Below are 13,900 nucleotides of genomic sequence, written 5' to 3' on the forward strand. Positions count from 1 at the left end.
TCCCGTGACGCTGTTTCTGGCCAGCAGTTGGTTGAGCTCATGTCTTGTAATTAGTGGGTGGGCTTCAGGAGACCACTGCGGCTTCCGATCTCCCAGGGAAAGGGAGAAAATAAGCAGGATTAAGGAATTTTAGAAAATTACAGGCTTTTTCATTTCATGTAAGCTTTGCCAGGAACACCAAGCCCTGGAGAAGGATGGCTACTGTAGGATGCATTGCCCATGGGCAGGACTAAAGGACTTCGTTTCTCATCATAGTCACCCAAATAACTCCCTGTGTGTGCCTGTGTGTGTGTGTGTGCACAAATACAGCGTTGTCTGCCCAGTGGTCCACGGGCCAGCGGTGGCTGTGGGAACGTGGTACCTCTGCAAGATTAAAGGGATATATTCCATCTGCAAACACGGTTTTACACATATTTCTTTTTCACAGCAGGATTGCTGTAACTGGAGGACTTGGGGGATGCAGAGGGATGTTAAAACAGGGGAGCACTGGTTCTTGCTCATTTTTAACGAGGCCGATCTGTTGAGGTGACAACACTGTGTGTCCAGACCAGCCCACCCGGGCTGTCAGACCCCACTTGAGCTAATCCCCTTCTTGCTCACATGATTTTTCCTGCAGAAGAAAGAGACTGAAAACCAACCACAAAATCCCCAGGAAAAGGCCAATTTTGAAGCTGCAACAACCGAGCAAGAGCCATAGGAGAAGCCGCAGTATTTTTCACTAGTGTCTCTATTTGTCCCTGGTTTACGGGTCTGTCAGGGCGTTGAGACCCTATCTCCCCAGCCTGTCTCATCCGATACCCCAGGGCACATTTCCACTATACACATTCACTCAGCAGCATCTAAAACTGATGAACAGTCAGTACTTGGCGCTAAATGCACAAAATAAATGTAAATGCTGTTTCAGTTGGGCATCCATGCTCCTGCTTCTGTTGCTGGGTGCAAGATCTGACCACCCTGTTCCCATCTCAGAGGAAGAAGGTTCTAGCTCCAGCATCACCAAGCAATCCCTTGCTGCTATGTTTCCAAAATAACAAGTTTTTCTGGACAGGGTTTGATGACAGGTTTTGCCTTGAGCGAAGGACTGATCTGACATTCAGAGCAGAAAGGATCTATCAGCCAGGCGCTAAGGCACATGCCCCAAAACACTGCTTTTTCTGAACTACAATAGACACAAAATAACAATGTCTACTTCATAACTGCAAACACGTATCTAATCCTGACTTATCAGGCAAGTTGTTCTACACAGTGGCTCTATTAAGTGCATTTATCTCTCTATATACATGCATATGTACATGATATGTTTATGTATTCTGTCTCCCATTCAGAGTAGGTATTAATCACATGCTGCTCCACCCAAGCAATGTTAGAAGTGGCCTATGTCTCTCTGGTGATGACTGCTTCCACCATCACCCATGTGACTCTTGTTTGCAGGCTTATTGCACCAGAGCTGCCAACTGCGAGCCCCTGGGCCCCAAAAAGATTTTTTGCTAAAAAAGAGCCAGCTTTGGGCAAAAGCCTATTAGTTTTCTACAGCAGGGCTTCAGGCAGCAATCATCACCCCATGGCGACATCGCACCCTGGAGACAGTGCCCTTCACAGACATCCCTGCTGTGCTGCATGCATCCAGCACAGGAGCAGCGTGCTCCTTCAAACCAGCCAAGGACTTCTCTCTCTTTCTCTCTCTCCCCCTTCTTCTTATTTAGCAAAATAACCCTGCGATTATTTTTCCACATGAAAGTGTCTGCTGTTCAGGTGGACAATCTGACTCCAGCTGAGCCGCCTGGAATCCCTGTGGTTTTGATTTTCAGTGGAGAACAATCTTATCAGCCCAGATTGTACACAGAGATAGGGAGCCTTCCTTCGGGTAGGGTTGCATAAGCACAGATTGCCTCAGCTGGGATGGGGAAGGCTCCGCTCACTGTATTTATTTGTTTTCCGCACCATGGGTTTCAGGTTCTCCTGGTGACCACCATTTCAGCTCTCCTTCCCCACTCATTGTTTGAGCAGCCGAGCCTTCCTCATGGCTCACTGGGCAGGAGGTTCAATTTAAATCTGGCCTCAGCCCGTGGCTACTTGCATATTGCCTTGAGAGGTTTCTTGCCTATAGGGGATTTTCCCCCCTCCCATTATGGTTATTCTCTGGGCAAGGATGGGATGGCCCCCAATTTGGGATGGATGTGACTCCCCCCTCCCTTGGCACACCCGTTTTGGCCTCTTCCTCTCCTGTCAACTCCTCTTTCAAACCTGCCAACTGCGTGGGCACCTTGTCTCCGATTGCAAAGGCAGGATATACGGTTTCCACAGAGGCCGTCAGCAAATAGCTGTGACTACGTAACCCTGGCAGAAGAGGAGGAAGAGGACAGAGAGGCATTCTGAGCAAAGCCAAGCCCCAGAACATCACCCAGAGGAGCACCGAGGGGTGCAGACTCAGAGACTTGGGCATCTGAGAACAGCACATGCTGCAGTGGGTGTTGACATGGGGGTCCCATCCCACGTCGCACAATCCTTCTCTCCCAGGGCAATCCCCTCACATGCCACCCAAGGGCACAGGCTGGCAGGGACTGAATGCACCCATGCGACCTCCATGCTGATGCTCTGAGATGTCACTGGGACCTGGCAGGAAAAGTCACCATACAAGTCAGAGCGTGTCTTTGGAAAATGTTTTGTTTGGAGTTAACCTTGCAGGGGCATGGGAGCTACCTCGTGCATGTTGAACTCCTTTTGCTGTGGGAAAATCTTGGTCTTGGCCCAGTTCACAGCTTTTGCTCTTTCTGTCTCTTTTCCTCCTGGTGTGGAGAATTTTAAGAATTCTCCCTTGTACTGATGCCTTCAGATCTTGTAACATCACCTCTTTTCTTTCTCTAGGACAGATTATTACATTTAACACATCTGTAAATCAGAAGGGACCACTGTGATGAGCTGGTTGGACATCTGGTGTGCCATTAGCCCAAATCAAGCCTACTAAACATCTCCCAGAAAGTCATCACAATGTGGGGCATTGATTCTCCTCCTTCTAAAACGTACACTCCCCTTTTAGGCTTGAATTAGGCCATGAGTGGGTGCAGGGTACTGCGGTGACCAGCTGCTGGCCATCCTCACCATGATCATCATGCCTGGTGCCACGGGCTTTGGCCACACCACCATCCCCACCAGCCCAGTACCAAGTTCCCACAGGCTGGTGGCAATTGAGCAGGCCAGGTTCTGCATGGAGGTGCGGAGCTCAGAGGCAAAGCAGAGGTGGGGTCTTGAGCAAGCAGCCTACAGCTCCCCATCACCATGCCCTTGCTTTGCCTTTGCCCTCCTGGCAGTTCCTTGAACCTCATCCAAGTTACCCTGCAGACCTGGAGGCCTCAGAAGCAGATCCTGCACGCAATGGTAATAGATGGAGCTGCTACAGCCCAGGGTGGCAATAGCTTCTTGGCCAACATGTTGCACTGGGTATGTCTGTCCACTTCATTAGGCACTGTGTCTTCTGAGGACAGCACAGCTCCAGCATCCCCACGTCCTTTGCCTGTGCTTTTCCTGCCAATAAACAATACAGCTTCCCTACCGAGCACTTCCTGGGCCTTCGGGGATATTCCTCCTTACGCTGTCTCAAGCCTCAGCATCTCCCCCTCCCACAGGGGCAGCAGCAATGCGTGTCCCAGCCTGAGTTGTCCCAGCAGTATAAAACCACCATGTGCTTATCTTCCCTGTCACCCAACAGACTCCAGATACCATGGGGACCAGGGCATCCACAGCTCAGCTCCACTGCAAAGGGTATGTGGCACAAACCACCAACAGTCCTGTGTGCCAAAGGTTGGAAACCACCATACCAGGGGCAGAAGTGTCCCCTGCCGCTGAGCACTGCTGAGCCCACACACCATTCCTGGCTGCTGCTCACCTCACTTCTGCTCCAGCAGAGGAGTGACACAGGCAAAGCCCTGCTGAGGCAGGCAGAAGGAGCCTCTGGCTACAGAGAACAGAGCAATTCATGGCCAAGTGGTTGGGCAAGTTCTGTGGTTTCTTCATGCGGGCACCTCTGCCCAGCCCCAGAGGGCTCCCAGCTGGTGTTCACTCCCTCTTGCACACTTTGTCTCCCTGCTTCCCAGCTGGCAATGGGAGATTAGGCATATGAAGATCTTAATTCCCTAAATACATCTCTGGTTTGTTTTAGCCTGACACAGCCCTTCTCTTGGATGAAGCACACACCAAGGCTATGCCCATCCACAGCCATGGTGCTGCTACAGAATCCCTCCCATGCCCACACAGATAGCAGTACGGGTCACTGTGGCAACCAGCACCCCATACGGGGCAGCAGGAGTGGCAGGGGGAGAGGCATCCCTTGGGACTCAGGAGAAGCATCCTGATGGCTTGCAGATGTGATTTAATTTTTCAGTTGTTTCTAATTCGCTTGCGTAGTTGGGTTGGGTTTTTTTTAATTCTAGAAAAGAGACAATTTCTTCAGGGAGTGTTAGCCACAAGCCTCGTCTGGCATTGTGTTTTAGTCAATTGGTTTTGTCTTGTATTATTAGGAATATTGTATTACATAATGATAAGCTGCATTGGCTTATTATGGGGACTATAAAGGGAGGCAGCCCTGAGCACGTGGAGCACCAGCCACCAATGCAGGGCAGCCACCCCTCCTGCTTCATCATCTGCCTTTACTCTGACCTTCAGCAGGCCTGTCGTCTCCCCGGGTCTCGGTTTCCCCTCATGTAAAACACTTCAGCTATTAGCTGAAAAGCTTTTCCATCCTTAAATCAGAAAAAAAAAAAAAAAAAAAAAAGACGAGTTTTTCCCTTTTCTTCCATCCTAAGAAGCAGACATGAGGATCTTCTATGCCTTTTCTATCACTGCTGAAAGCCATCAGAGTCTGAGCAGGTTTGGGACTGTAGCAAAGCAACCCTGATCCTTGCAGAGCTAGGCTATGGAAGGGAAGCTCCTGTAGACCCACCCTCTGACATCTCTGCTTTTCCCAGGGAGCACCGGGTGCCCTCAGAAAACCTGACAGCTTTGGCCCTAGCAGGAATAGCAAAATCCACCTTTGAAGATGGATTGATGCAGCCAGGCTGGCCAAGTACTGCTTTCGCTGTACCTTTATTGCTCCTGCTGCTGCTAATGGCATCCACGCGTGTCAGGCAGGTTAAAGCACCTCCCTCTGAAGGTGGTGTATGCAAGCACCCAGCCTCCGGCAGCATCACCCTACAGTGGGCACTTCCTCAGATGCAAAACCACCAACGAAGAAGTGTACTGGCTAGGCAGACAGCAAAGTTTTCCGTCTGTGCCTGTGCAGTGTCTGTGAGCTGCTCTCCAGAGGAAAGTAGGAGTAACCAGGAAGCTCAGAGGTGAAGAGTTATCTCGGGCATGTGCTGTTTTCTTTACAGATCTGCAGAGTCTGAAGCACTTCAATAACAGTTAAACAATTATTAAATAGTACTTTATCTTCAGGCTGGATAACAGCACAAGCAGCTGCTGGCTGCCTAGTGACAGGCAGCTCGATAAAACCATCCCCCCAGGAGGGAGTCTGGATGCCTTGGCCCAGTCCTGCCTGCACCGCACACCCTGCCTCATTCCAGCTGCTGACATTTCCAAACCTGTGTGCTCAAAATGAAGCCCCGATGTCCGGCTGAGCAGGCCCGGATTGCAAAGTCGCAGAGCACAGAGGTCCCCTAACCACATCGCAGCTCCAGGCTCCTGCCATTGCAGCTGGGGATGCACGGGCTTTAGGGAGCCAGGCCTGCAAATACAGTGTTTAAATCCATCGGCTGAGCGAGCATCTGCTCCTCACCACGGGCCTCTGTGGAGGATTTGCTAGCACGTGGCTCAGGATGGTGGGGGCTGAAATCAGGACCATTTCTGCCCCTCTGCAGGGCCAGGGAGGCAGCAGGAAGGGGAGCTGGGCAGGGGCTGAGCAGGCTTGCGGCCCGTGCATGGCATGACGCTGGCTCAGTGTGACCAGGGAAATAAAATGGGGGGTGGGGGAAGAGGGCCTGGCTTTCTCTCCGGGTGTTTGGTTTTATACACCGCATTTCCTGGTTGGGGAATCTAAGCATAGCCCCCACTCCAGGCTGCCCCCAGCATGGAGGTAGGCTGAGAGAAGCATGCTGCCCGCCTGCGTCTGCAGGAGGAAGAGGCTCTTATGGTAGAGGTGACCTTTCTAAATCCCTGCTTTGGACAGACATTTCCAATAAGTGCTGAAGAAAAGCCTGCCAGTTCCAGCTTTCTCAGCCTGCTCTCCATTTTCCTTCCATCCTCTCCAGGCTGAATTTAATCCGAGAAGGTTCCTTTGAGCTTTTGTGTGTTGCTGGGGGAGATGTGGGCGCACAAGGGATCGCATTACAACTTTCATTTCCTGAAATGTTTGAGGGAACATCCAGGGTTTTATCCACACATCAGGCAAAGTTGAGAGCTCGGATTTCAGGTCTTGTCACTCAGCTGTCACCAAACAAATGAGCCTCTCAGAGCTGGAGACGGAGGGAGCTACCTGCTATTCATGACCCCAAAAGCAGGTGATCACTCATGGGAAAAGCAGGTAGAATTAATCATTCCACTGTTCTCCATTTCCTCCACTTTTTTGGCTGACCTGGACACAGTGTGAAATCTGTCCTGGGGGGTGAACAGGAGCGGGGGGGGGGGGGGGGGGGGGGATTAACTCCTTCCTGCCGATGGAAATACAAAGCAGAGCTGGGTGAGAAACAGCCCCAGGCTGCCTCCGCAGGCTGGCTTTGCTGTGAAAAGCTTGCTGCGAGGTCAAGCCTAATCGAGGAGAGCTCAGCAACCTGCGCCTGGCTCAGCTCCAGGGCCTCCCTGCTCCCACCTGCCTGCCCCGGCCCCTTCCCCTGCCGGAGGGTCATTTCCAGGGGCAGACCTGGGCACCCTCCATTCCTCCTTGCCACCATCCGCCTGTTGGCAACCTCATCCTTCTCCCTATGAAGTAAATAGAGGGTCGGGGCATGGAAAGGGCTGTACCGAGCGGTCCTGCTCTGCAGCCGCCGGGCCTGGCAGCAGTCCCGACCCGCAGTCCTGTGATGAGTACGGGGAGGGTTTGGGCAAGGGGGACATCCCCTGGCAGCTTCCCACTCCAAAAGTCAGCCCTGCCGTTGCCTGTGCGCAGGAAGTGCATCTGCGCTCTTTGCTTTGGAAATAGCCCTGATTTGCGAGCCCCTGCTTGGCTTCCTCGCTGCTCAGGGCTGGAACCCCGGGCAGTATTTATCCTTCCTCTTCGCCGAGTGACATGGGGAAACAAATAAAAACCAAACCAAAACTAAAAAAACCCAAACTAGAACAAAAAAAAAAAAAAAGAGAAAGAAAATAAATATAAAAAAAAACCCCACACCAAAAAACGGAGCTAGAGCTTATCCATCCTCAGGACCCAGAGCCCGCAGCTGCTCACCTTAAAAACCTTCCCCCTGCTCCCTGGGTGGGTGCCCCTTTATGCCCTAGGGGCTGGGACCGGCTGCGCGGCTTCGCGGAAGATCACGGAGGGGCTGGTTGAGGCCCCCACTAAAGGCGGCGAGGGTCCTCGGCAGGGCCAGGGCCACGGATCGTCCCGTCCCTGGGGTCCCCGCGGGGGGCGGGGGGTCCCGTCCCGTCCCTGGGGTCCCCGGGCGGCCTCCTGGGCTGGGCTGCCGGGGCTGGTGTGGCCGTGCTTGGGGAAGGCTCGGTCCTTCCACCCTGGAACGTCGGGTTTTGTCCCGGCTCCACCCGCGGTCGTTGATGGGCACAGACGCGCAGATGCGCGTTCACCAGCGTGGCTTGTGCGCCCAAGCGCAGGACTTGCGCCCTCCACCCTGATCGCACAGAGCCACGTTGGATCCTGCCCAGGAGGGCTGGGGGTCCCCCATCGTCCCAGCCGTGCCCCCCCCCCCCCCCCCGAAAAAAAGGATCGTGGGCGCAGGAAACCCTGCAGGAGCTGGGCTGGGCAACCCGATGGGGCAGCCGGGGCCAGGCCGGAGGGAGCTGCCGGAGCCGAGGAGGACGGTGGAGAAAACGGATCCGCAGCCCCGTGCCGGAGCCGCGGCGGGGGGGATCCGAGGAGGGCCCTGGAGCGTGTCCGTGCGCCAGGGCCTGAGAGGTAGGGACGCGAAGCGCTCCGGCCTGGCAGGACCCTCCTGCAGAGGGTGACATTTCTCCATGGCCCAAGACCCCGAGAACAAACACGGGAACGACTTAAATTATGCACTTAATGATGCAAAACGCTAACACGGGGGGACCGGCACCAGTTGCTCGGCCGCAGCGAGGCCCCGACGGGGCTGTCGAAGGGAAGGAGCAGCTCCCTCTCGGCCGTGCCACCCCCAGCAAGCAGCTCTGCTGGTGCTCCATCCTCATCCCCACTCTCTTAGGAAGGCACCGGTTGCCCCCTCAGCCCCGAAGCGGCCGCCGGCTGGGTCGTAAGGGTAGGCAGAGGGACAGGGGCTCGCCCCGGCAAAGAAAAGCTCAGCCTGGGTGTTCTGCCATCAGCGTTGTTTAATTTAGACTGTTTAGGTACAATAGAAAATAAACCTGAAAGCACATGCGATTTTTGGTAACAAATACTCGTCATCCGCGGGCTCTCTGCAAGCCGGAGGGGAAAGCGGAGAACGGGGCCAGGCGGGAGCAGGCAACGGGGAGCTGCCGGGGCGGCCCGAGAAGCACCCGTCCGGGGGGGAGCGGCCGCCAGCTCTTATTATTACCCTAATTTTAGCCACATCGATGCATTTCACCACGGATTAGAAGGAAGCCAGGGGTGGCGGGAGCTCGCTCGCTGCCTGCCTCGCCCGGCCGCGTTAAGACATAGGCACTTGGTAAAACTCTAATACTGCAGCTTTCGCCTTTTTTTTTTTTGTGTGTTTTTTTTTTTTTTTTTAATTTAAACTACATCGAAATCTTTCCGGTAAGGCTAAATATGAAAAATGTAAACGTAACTCCCCTCCCTCCTCCCGCCACAACGCCGGGCTCAGCGCAACGAGTCGCTCCCTCTGCCCTCGGCCCAGCTCAGCGCCAGCCCCGCAGGGACACGCCGGGCAGCAGCGAGGATGCGGCGGCCGCCGCGGCCCCTCCGCGCCCGCGGGGCTGGGATTTGTTTGGGTGGAATCGGATCCAGCTGGGGTTGGGTTTGGTTTTTCCTCCTTTTTTTTTTTTTTCCCCTCTCTCTTTTTTGTAATTCCCGTTGGGACCAGCTCGGTTGAACTCGAAGGGCTCAGGGTTTCTGCCGCTCCCTGCGTTTGGCTACGCGGAAAAAAAAAAAATAAAAAAAATGAAAAACCCAATCATGGTGATGACAGTGGGAGACACTGGGAGGGAACTGGACCAGGAGCCGACGTGGGGTTGTGTGAAAAGAGCCGAGAGTCCCGTCAAGAAGCAGCGGGTGAGCTGTAAACCCGGGTGCTGTCCTCTATGTACAACCCAGAACCTCTGTCCCCGAGCGGAACCGCCGCTCCCGACCCTCTGCCAGCCCGCCGCGGGCCTTTAGGATCCCAGATCCACCAGGCTGGACGTGAGGGGTCCCAGCAGCGAGTCCTGGAGCTGGTGGCCTTGGAGGCTGTGAGGGGTCTGGGATGCGGCCAAGCCGCCCAGGGAGTAGCCGGAGCTCCTGGCGTGGCTGAGGTTCCCCTGCAAGAGCAGGACCGAGTTCTGATCCGGGCTTTGGGGAGGAGAAAACTCTTCCTCGGAGCTGGACATGAGGGGTTTGCTCCCATCCAGAGGCGAGAGTTGGTTCGGCTTGTTGGTGGCCGCGTTGTTGTTTTCCGTGTTCTCCCTGCAGAAAGGCAAAAAAAAAACCAACCCACAATGGGGACGTTATGGCGGGCGAGAGGCGCCGGGTATGGGCTCTGGGCTGATGCCCCCAGTAAATCCTTTGCGTTCTATTTCATCGTGGCAGCAGATGCCTCTCTCCAGAAAGAAAACAAAAATGTAGAAGAGCCTAATATTTTCCTAACGGACGGTCTCAAATTTCTTTTTACCCTCCTAGAAATAGGTGTGCACCGCACAGCTCGGTAGTTTGGGTGAGAAGGAAAAGTTGGACGGGAGGGGGGGAAGGAATTCTTTCTCTTTTTAACTCAAAATGAAAGCGCGGCCCGGGACGAGCAGGGTGAGGGATTTTCTCTACGAGGCTCGGCGGGGAGGTTGCTGGAGGAGACAAAAAGCGGGGCGCTGCCCTCCGTGGTTGTCGGCTTCGCCGGGCCGAGCCTCCGCTTCGCAAGGAGGCCACCCCGGGCGGCGCCGCCGGGGGTGCCAGGGGTGGTCTCGATACGGAGCGGCGGCTCGGCCCGGCCAGCGCGTCCGCACCGCGGTCACCCTCCGGTTCCTTCCCTCTCCATCCTGGGACTTTTTTCTCCTCCTCCGGGCTTCGGAGTTACCGTGCCCAATTCCCGGCAATACCCGACCGCTTCCTCGGAGGCTCCGGGACTGCATCATTCCCGATTTACTCCGGGCGGCAGGCAAGCGAACAAAGACGGCGGAGCGGCCTGGAGAGGCCGGTGAGGGACTTGCTGCTCCCTCCAGGCAGGTGGGAAAGGGGGTCCGGAGGATCTCGGGTGGAAAATCCACTTGGGTTTCCGCGAAAGGGCAAAACGCAGGGCGGTTTGGGGTGTGGGCGGGTGTGTGTGCGTAGAAATGGATTTGGGAGAGTGAGTTATTTTCTTTCGGGGGAGCGGGGAGAAAAGAGGGGGAGGGAGGGGATGCGGGGGGGTGGCACGTACCTTTCCTTCGCCTCCGCCGCTCGGTCCCGCTGCCTCCGGTTCTTGAACCAGTTGCTGACCTGGGTGGTGGTGAGACCGGTGGCTTCTGCCAACTCCCGCTTCTCCCGGGGGGACGGGTAGGGGTTGTGGGCGTACCATTCCCGCAGCACGCCCCGGGATTTCTCCTTGAAGCAGTAGCTGGTTTCCTCGCCGTCCCAGATGGTGCGGGGCAAAGGGAATTTTCGGCGGACGCGGTATTTGCCGACGGCGCCCAAGGGTCTGCCCCGCAGTTTCTCGGCTTCCACGTAGTGAGCCTTCAGCCAGAGCTGCTGGAGCTTGGGGTGGTTGTGCGGCGAGAACTGGTGGCTCTCCAGGATCTTGTAGAGCTCGCGGAAGTTGCCGCGGTGAAAGGCCACCACCGCCTTGGCCTTCAGGACGCTCTCGTTCTTGTGCAGGTGGTCGCAGGCCGGCAGCGACCAGAGGAACCGGCCCAGTCTCTCCAGGTTCCCCCCTTGCTGCAGCACCTCGCAGACGCAGGCGACCTGCTCCTGCGTGAAGCCAAAGGACGGCAGCATCGACATGGCCAGGCACGACGGCGGCAGGAGGAGGAGGAGGAGGTGGCTGCGGGCACCGCGCGGGAGCGCGGCTGCGGAGCGGCGTGCGGAGGCCGCCTGCCGGCCCCGGTCCCTGCCCTGGCCGCGGCCCCAGAGCGGAGAGGCGCGGCGGCAGCCCGCTGCGGCGGGCGAGCGGGGATGCTCCTCGCGGCGCCGGGGGGACTTTGTCCCGGCTCCGCCGCCGCCGCGCTTAAAGCGCCCGAGCCCCCGCGCCGCGCTGATTGGGCGCCCGCGGCTCGGCCCCCGCCGTGGCGGGCCTGGCCCGGCCCGGCCCGGCCCAGCCCAGCCCGGCCCCCCCCCGAGCCTAGCCCGACCCGGCCCGGCGGGCAGAGCCTCGGCACGGGCGGGCGGGGCCTGGCGGCGGCGACCCGGCCCCGGCAGCCGCGGCTGCGCTTCCCGCCGCTGCCTCTGCGCGGGTGCGGCCCCGGCCCTGGCCCTGTAGGCGGAGCGGGGGGAGCCCGGCTGCCCGCGCCCCCGGGCGCTCCTCGGGAAGCCGCTGCCGGCGGGGTTTGCGTTTCCTTCCCCAACTTTCCTTCGCCCCCCCAGCTGCCGCGCTCCCCAGCCCGCTGCCCTCCGCTGCCAAGCCGCCCCGCATTTCATTGCCGCAATGCTGGGCTGAATAAAGAACGCCTCAGTGAGGAGCTGGGTGATGCGCGGGGCCCCTGCTCCCCTCCCCCGCCCGTGCGGCCCTCCGGCCCCGCTCGGCCCTGGGGGAAGTCGGGGGGGGACGGGACCGCGGAGTCTCCCCCCCGGAAACAGCGCAGGCAGCAGAGCTGCACGGGCCGGCGGCGCTTTAATTAGTACAATCCTCATTTGCACACCTCGCTCAAAAGCAATTATATAAAAAAATTAGAGAACAATTAGGCTCCCTAAACAAAGATAATCCATTGTCAGCAGCAGGGATGGGCTGGGAGCTGAGGACAATGCGGGTAGATAAGGGCAGGGGAGCGGTGCGAAGGGGGTGTCTTTATGGCTGGATTTATCTTTGATTAGATAAGGCGAAACCCGTATTTCAAGCAGGCTCCAGAACGCTTTTGATTCGGGAACGAGTTTGCTCCGGGGGTTCTAATAACCATCGCGGGGCTCTTTAAAACCTGTTTGTCTTCGCTAAAGACATTCGGATTTATTTGACTTTAAGTGCTCAATGTTAAGAACAGCCTATCCGTGGCAGAGGCGGAGAAGGGCTCTTGCTGCCCGCTCCCTGCCAGCAGCCTCTGCCCGCGGTACGATACGGGAAAGGCCGGTCGCGATATTTTCCTAAATCCGGATTGTTGTGGTTTTTTTCGCACGTACTTCGCTGAGCGGGGCTGTTTAAAATAAGCCTCTGCCACCCAGTCTGTCCAGTGACTTTAGTATGCGCGCTGGAGTCAGGGCGCTTCTATATCCCATATCCGTGTGTCTGGTAATTTTCCCTTACCATTTTATTTTAGTACTTATGATGTTGCAGATGAAGTCTTAAAGAGCTGCAACGTCCTCCCAGAAGGAATGTCTGCTTGGAACAGATCCTTATTGACAAGGCAGCTGTGTGGGGACCGGAACGGAGCCTTAAACCCGGCTCTAGAATCAACTAATACCCTAAAGTCTGGAGCAAGTGCGCAGAATTATAACGCCTGGGCGTGCAGCCCCCGTCCTGGAGGAGCAGCGCCCTGCTCAGCCCGGGAGGTGGGCTCCCCAGTCGTCCTTTTTGTTCGCATTAATTTGTAATTATTGTATCATTTCTTTCTGGTAAGGTGCTCAGTGAGCGAAAAGCACGGACCTGAGCGTTTATACCGTCAGGACGGTGAGGAGAGAAATGAAGGTCGGGGCTGTGGAAGCTCCTTGTCATTTATTGAGAGCTGGTTTCCCTTGCTGTCACATCTCCCCTCTTTATTTTTTCCTTTTCTTTTTCTCCCCCCCCCCCCTTAAAAGGCCGACCAAACCAAACACCGCTCTTGGACTAAGCAAATTATCCCGGTGCGTCCAGCGGTGGAGCTGCCAGGAACGGGCGAGGGCTGAGCTTCTCCGCGATTTCTGAGCGAGACTTCATTTTTCCGTATCACCAAAAACTGACACAAGGAGCGGACAGACTCGCCGGGGTCTACCTGGGAGTTACACACCGCAGGCGGGACCCGGTCAGCAGCGATGTTAATTATTGCGGGGGGTTGGTTTTCATCAAGAAAAGAAAGATGAATTTGAAACCTTTCACTAGAAAGCAAGGAAAGAGGTACATGAATTCCCAAAGCACCCATCCCATTTAGCCATTGAAAATCACCCAGAAAGAAAATAGTTTCGAGCCACTCCAAAGACAGAAATAAAAAGAAATAGTAAATAAGCGAATGCAAATACAGAAATAACAGCAACACCCCATCGGCGCGAGCCGCCGCGGCCCCTCGGCCGTCGTTTTCGAGGAAGGGAGGGAATAAGGAGCAGCCCGACGGGATCACCACGGTCCCCCGGCACCGGTGGCTTTGCACCGCCGACCCGTTTCCCCCGCCGGGGCTGGGGCCTGGCACCTCCGTGTCCGCGGAGAGGAGGCGGCCGGCCGCGGGGCCCTCCGCTCGTTGCCTCGCTTGCAGAGGCACCCATCGGCTCGGTTTGTGCGGGAAATTTCATTTATTCGCTTATTTATTCGATGCGGTGTTACAGAGCTCGGAGCGGGGGTGAGGA

General features: G+C 56.2%; 1 protein-coding gene across 1 annotated transcript; it reads right to left on the reverse strand.

The window, feature by feature from the left end:
* Nucleotides 1–8,430: 8,430 nt before the first annotated feature.
* On the reverse strand, nt 8,431–11,444 carry SIX1 (SIX homeobox 1). The gene is made up of 2 exons (XM_065683937.1): nt 10,662–11,444; nt 8,431–9,718 (listed from the first exon to the last, which is right to left on the reverse strand). Exons 1-2 carry the CDS (start codon nt 11,219–11,221, stop codon nt 9,430–9,432), a joined length of 849 nt encoding a protein of 282 aa, XP_065540009.1. The 5' UTR covers nt 11,222–11,444; the 3' UTR covers nt 8,431–9,429.
* Between the last annotated feature and the right edge of the window lie 2,456 nt (nt 11,445–13,900).

Source organism: Lathamus discolor, chromosome 6 (genome assembly GCF_037157495.1).
Source record: "Lathamus discolor isolate bLatDis1 chromosome 6, bLatDis1.hap1, whole genome shotgun sequence".
Lineage (NCBI taxonomy): Eukaryota > Metazoa > Chordata > Aves > Psittaciformes > Psittacidae > Lathamus > Lathamus discolor.

Excerpts from the sequence above, each read along its gene's own strand:
- SIX1 (XM_065683937.1), bottom strand. The coding sequence starts at position 11,221 with ATGTCGATGCTGCCGTCCTTTGGCTTCACGCAGGAGCAGGTCGCCTGC. Across the intron at positions 9,719-10,661 it reads GCGGCGGAGGCGAAGGAAAG|GGAGAACACGGAAAACAACA; the intron begins GTACGTGCCACC and ends GCCTTTCTGCAG.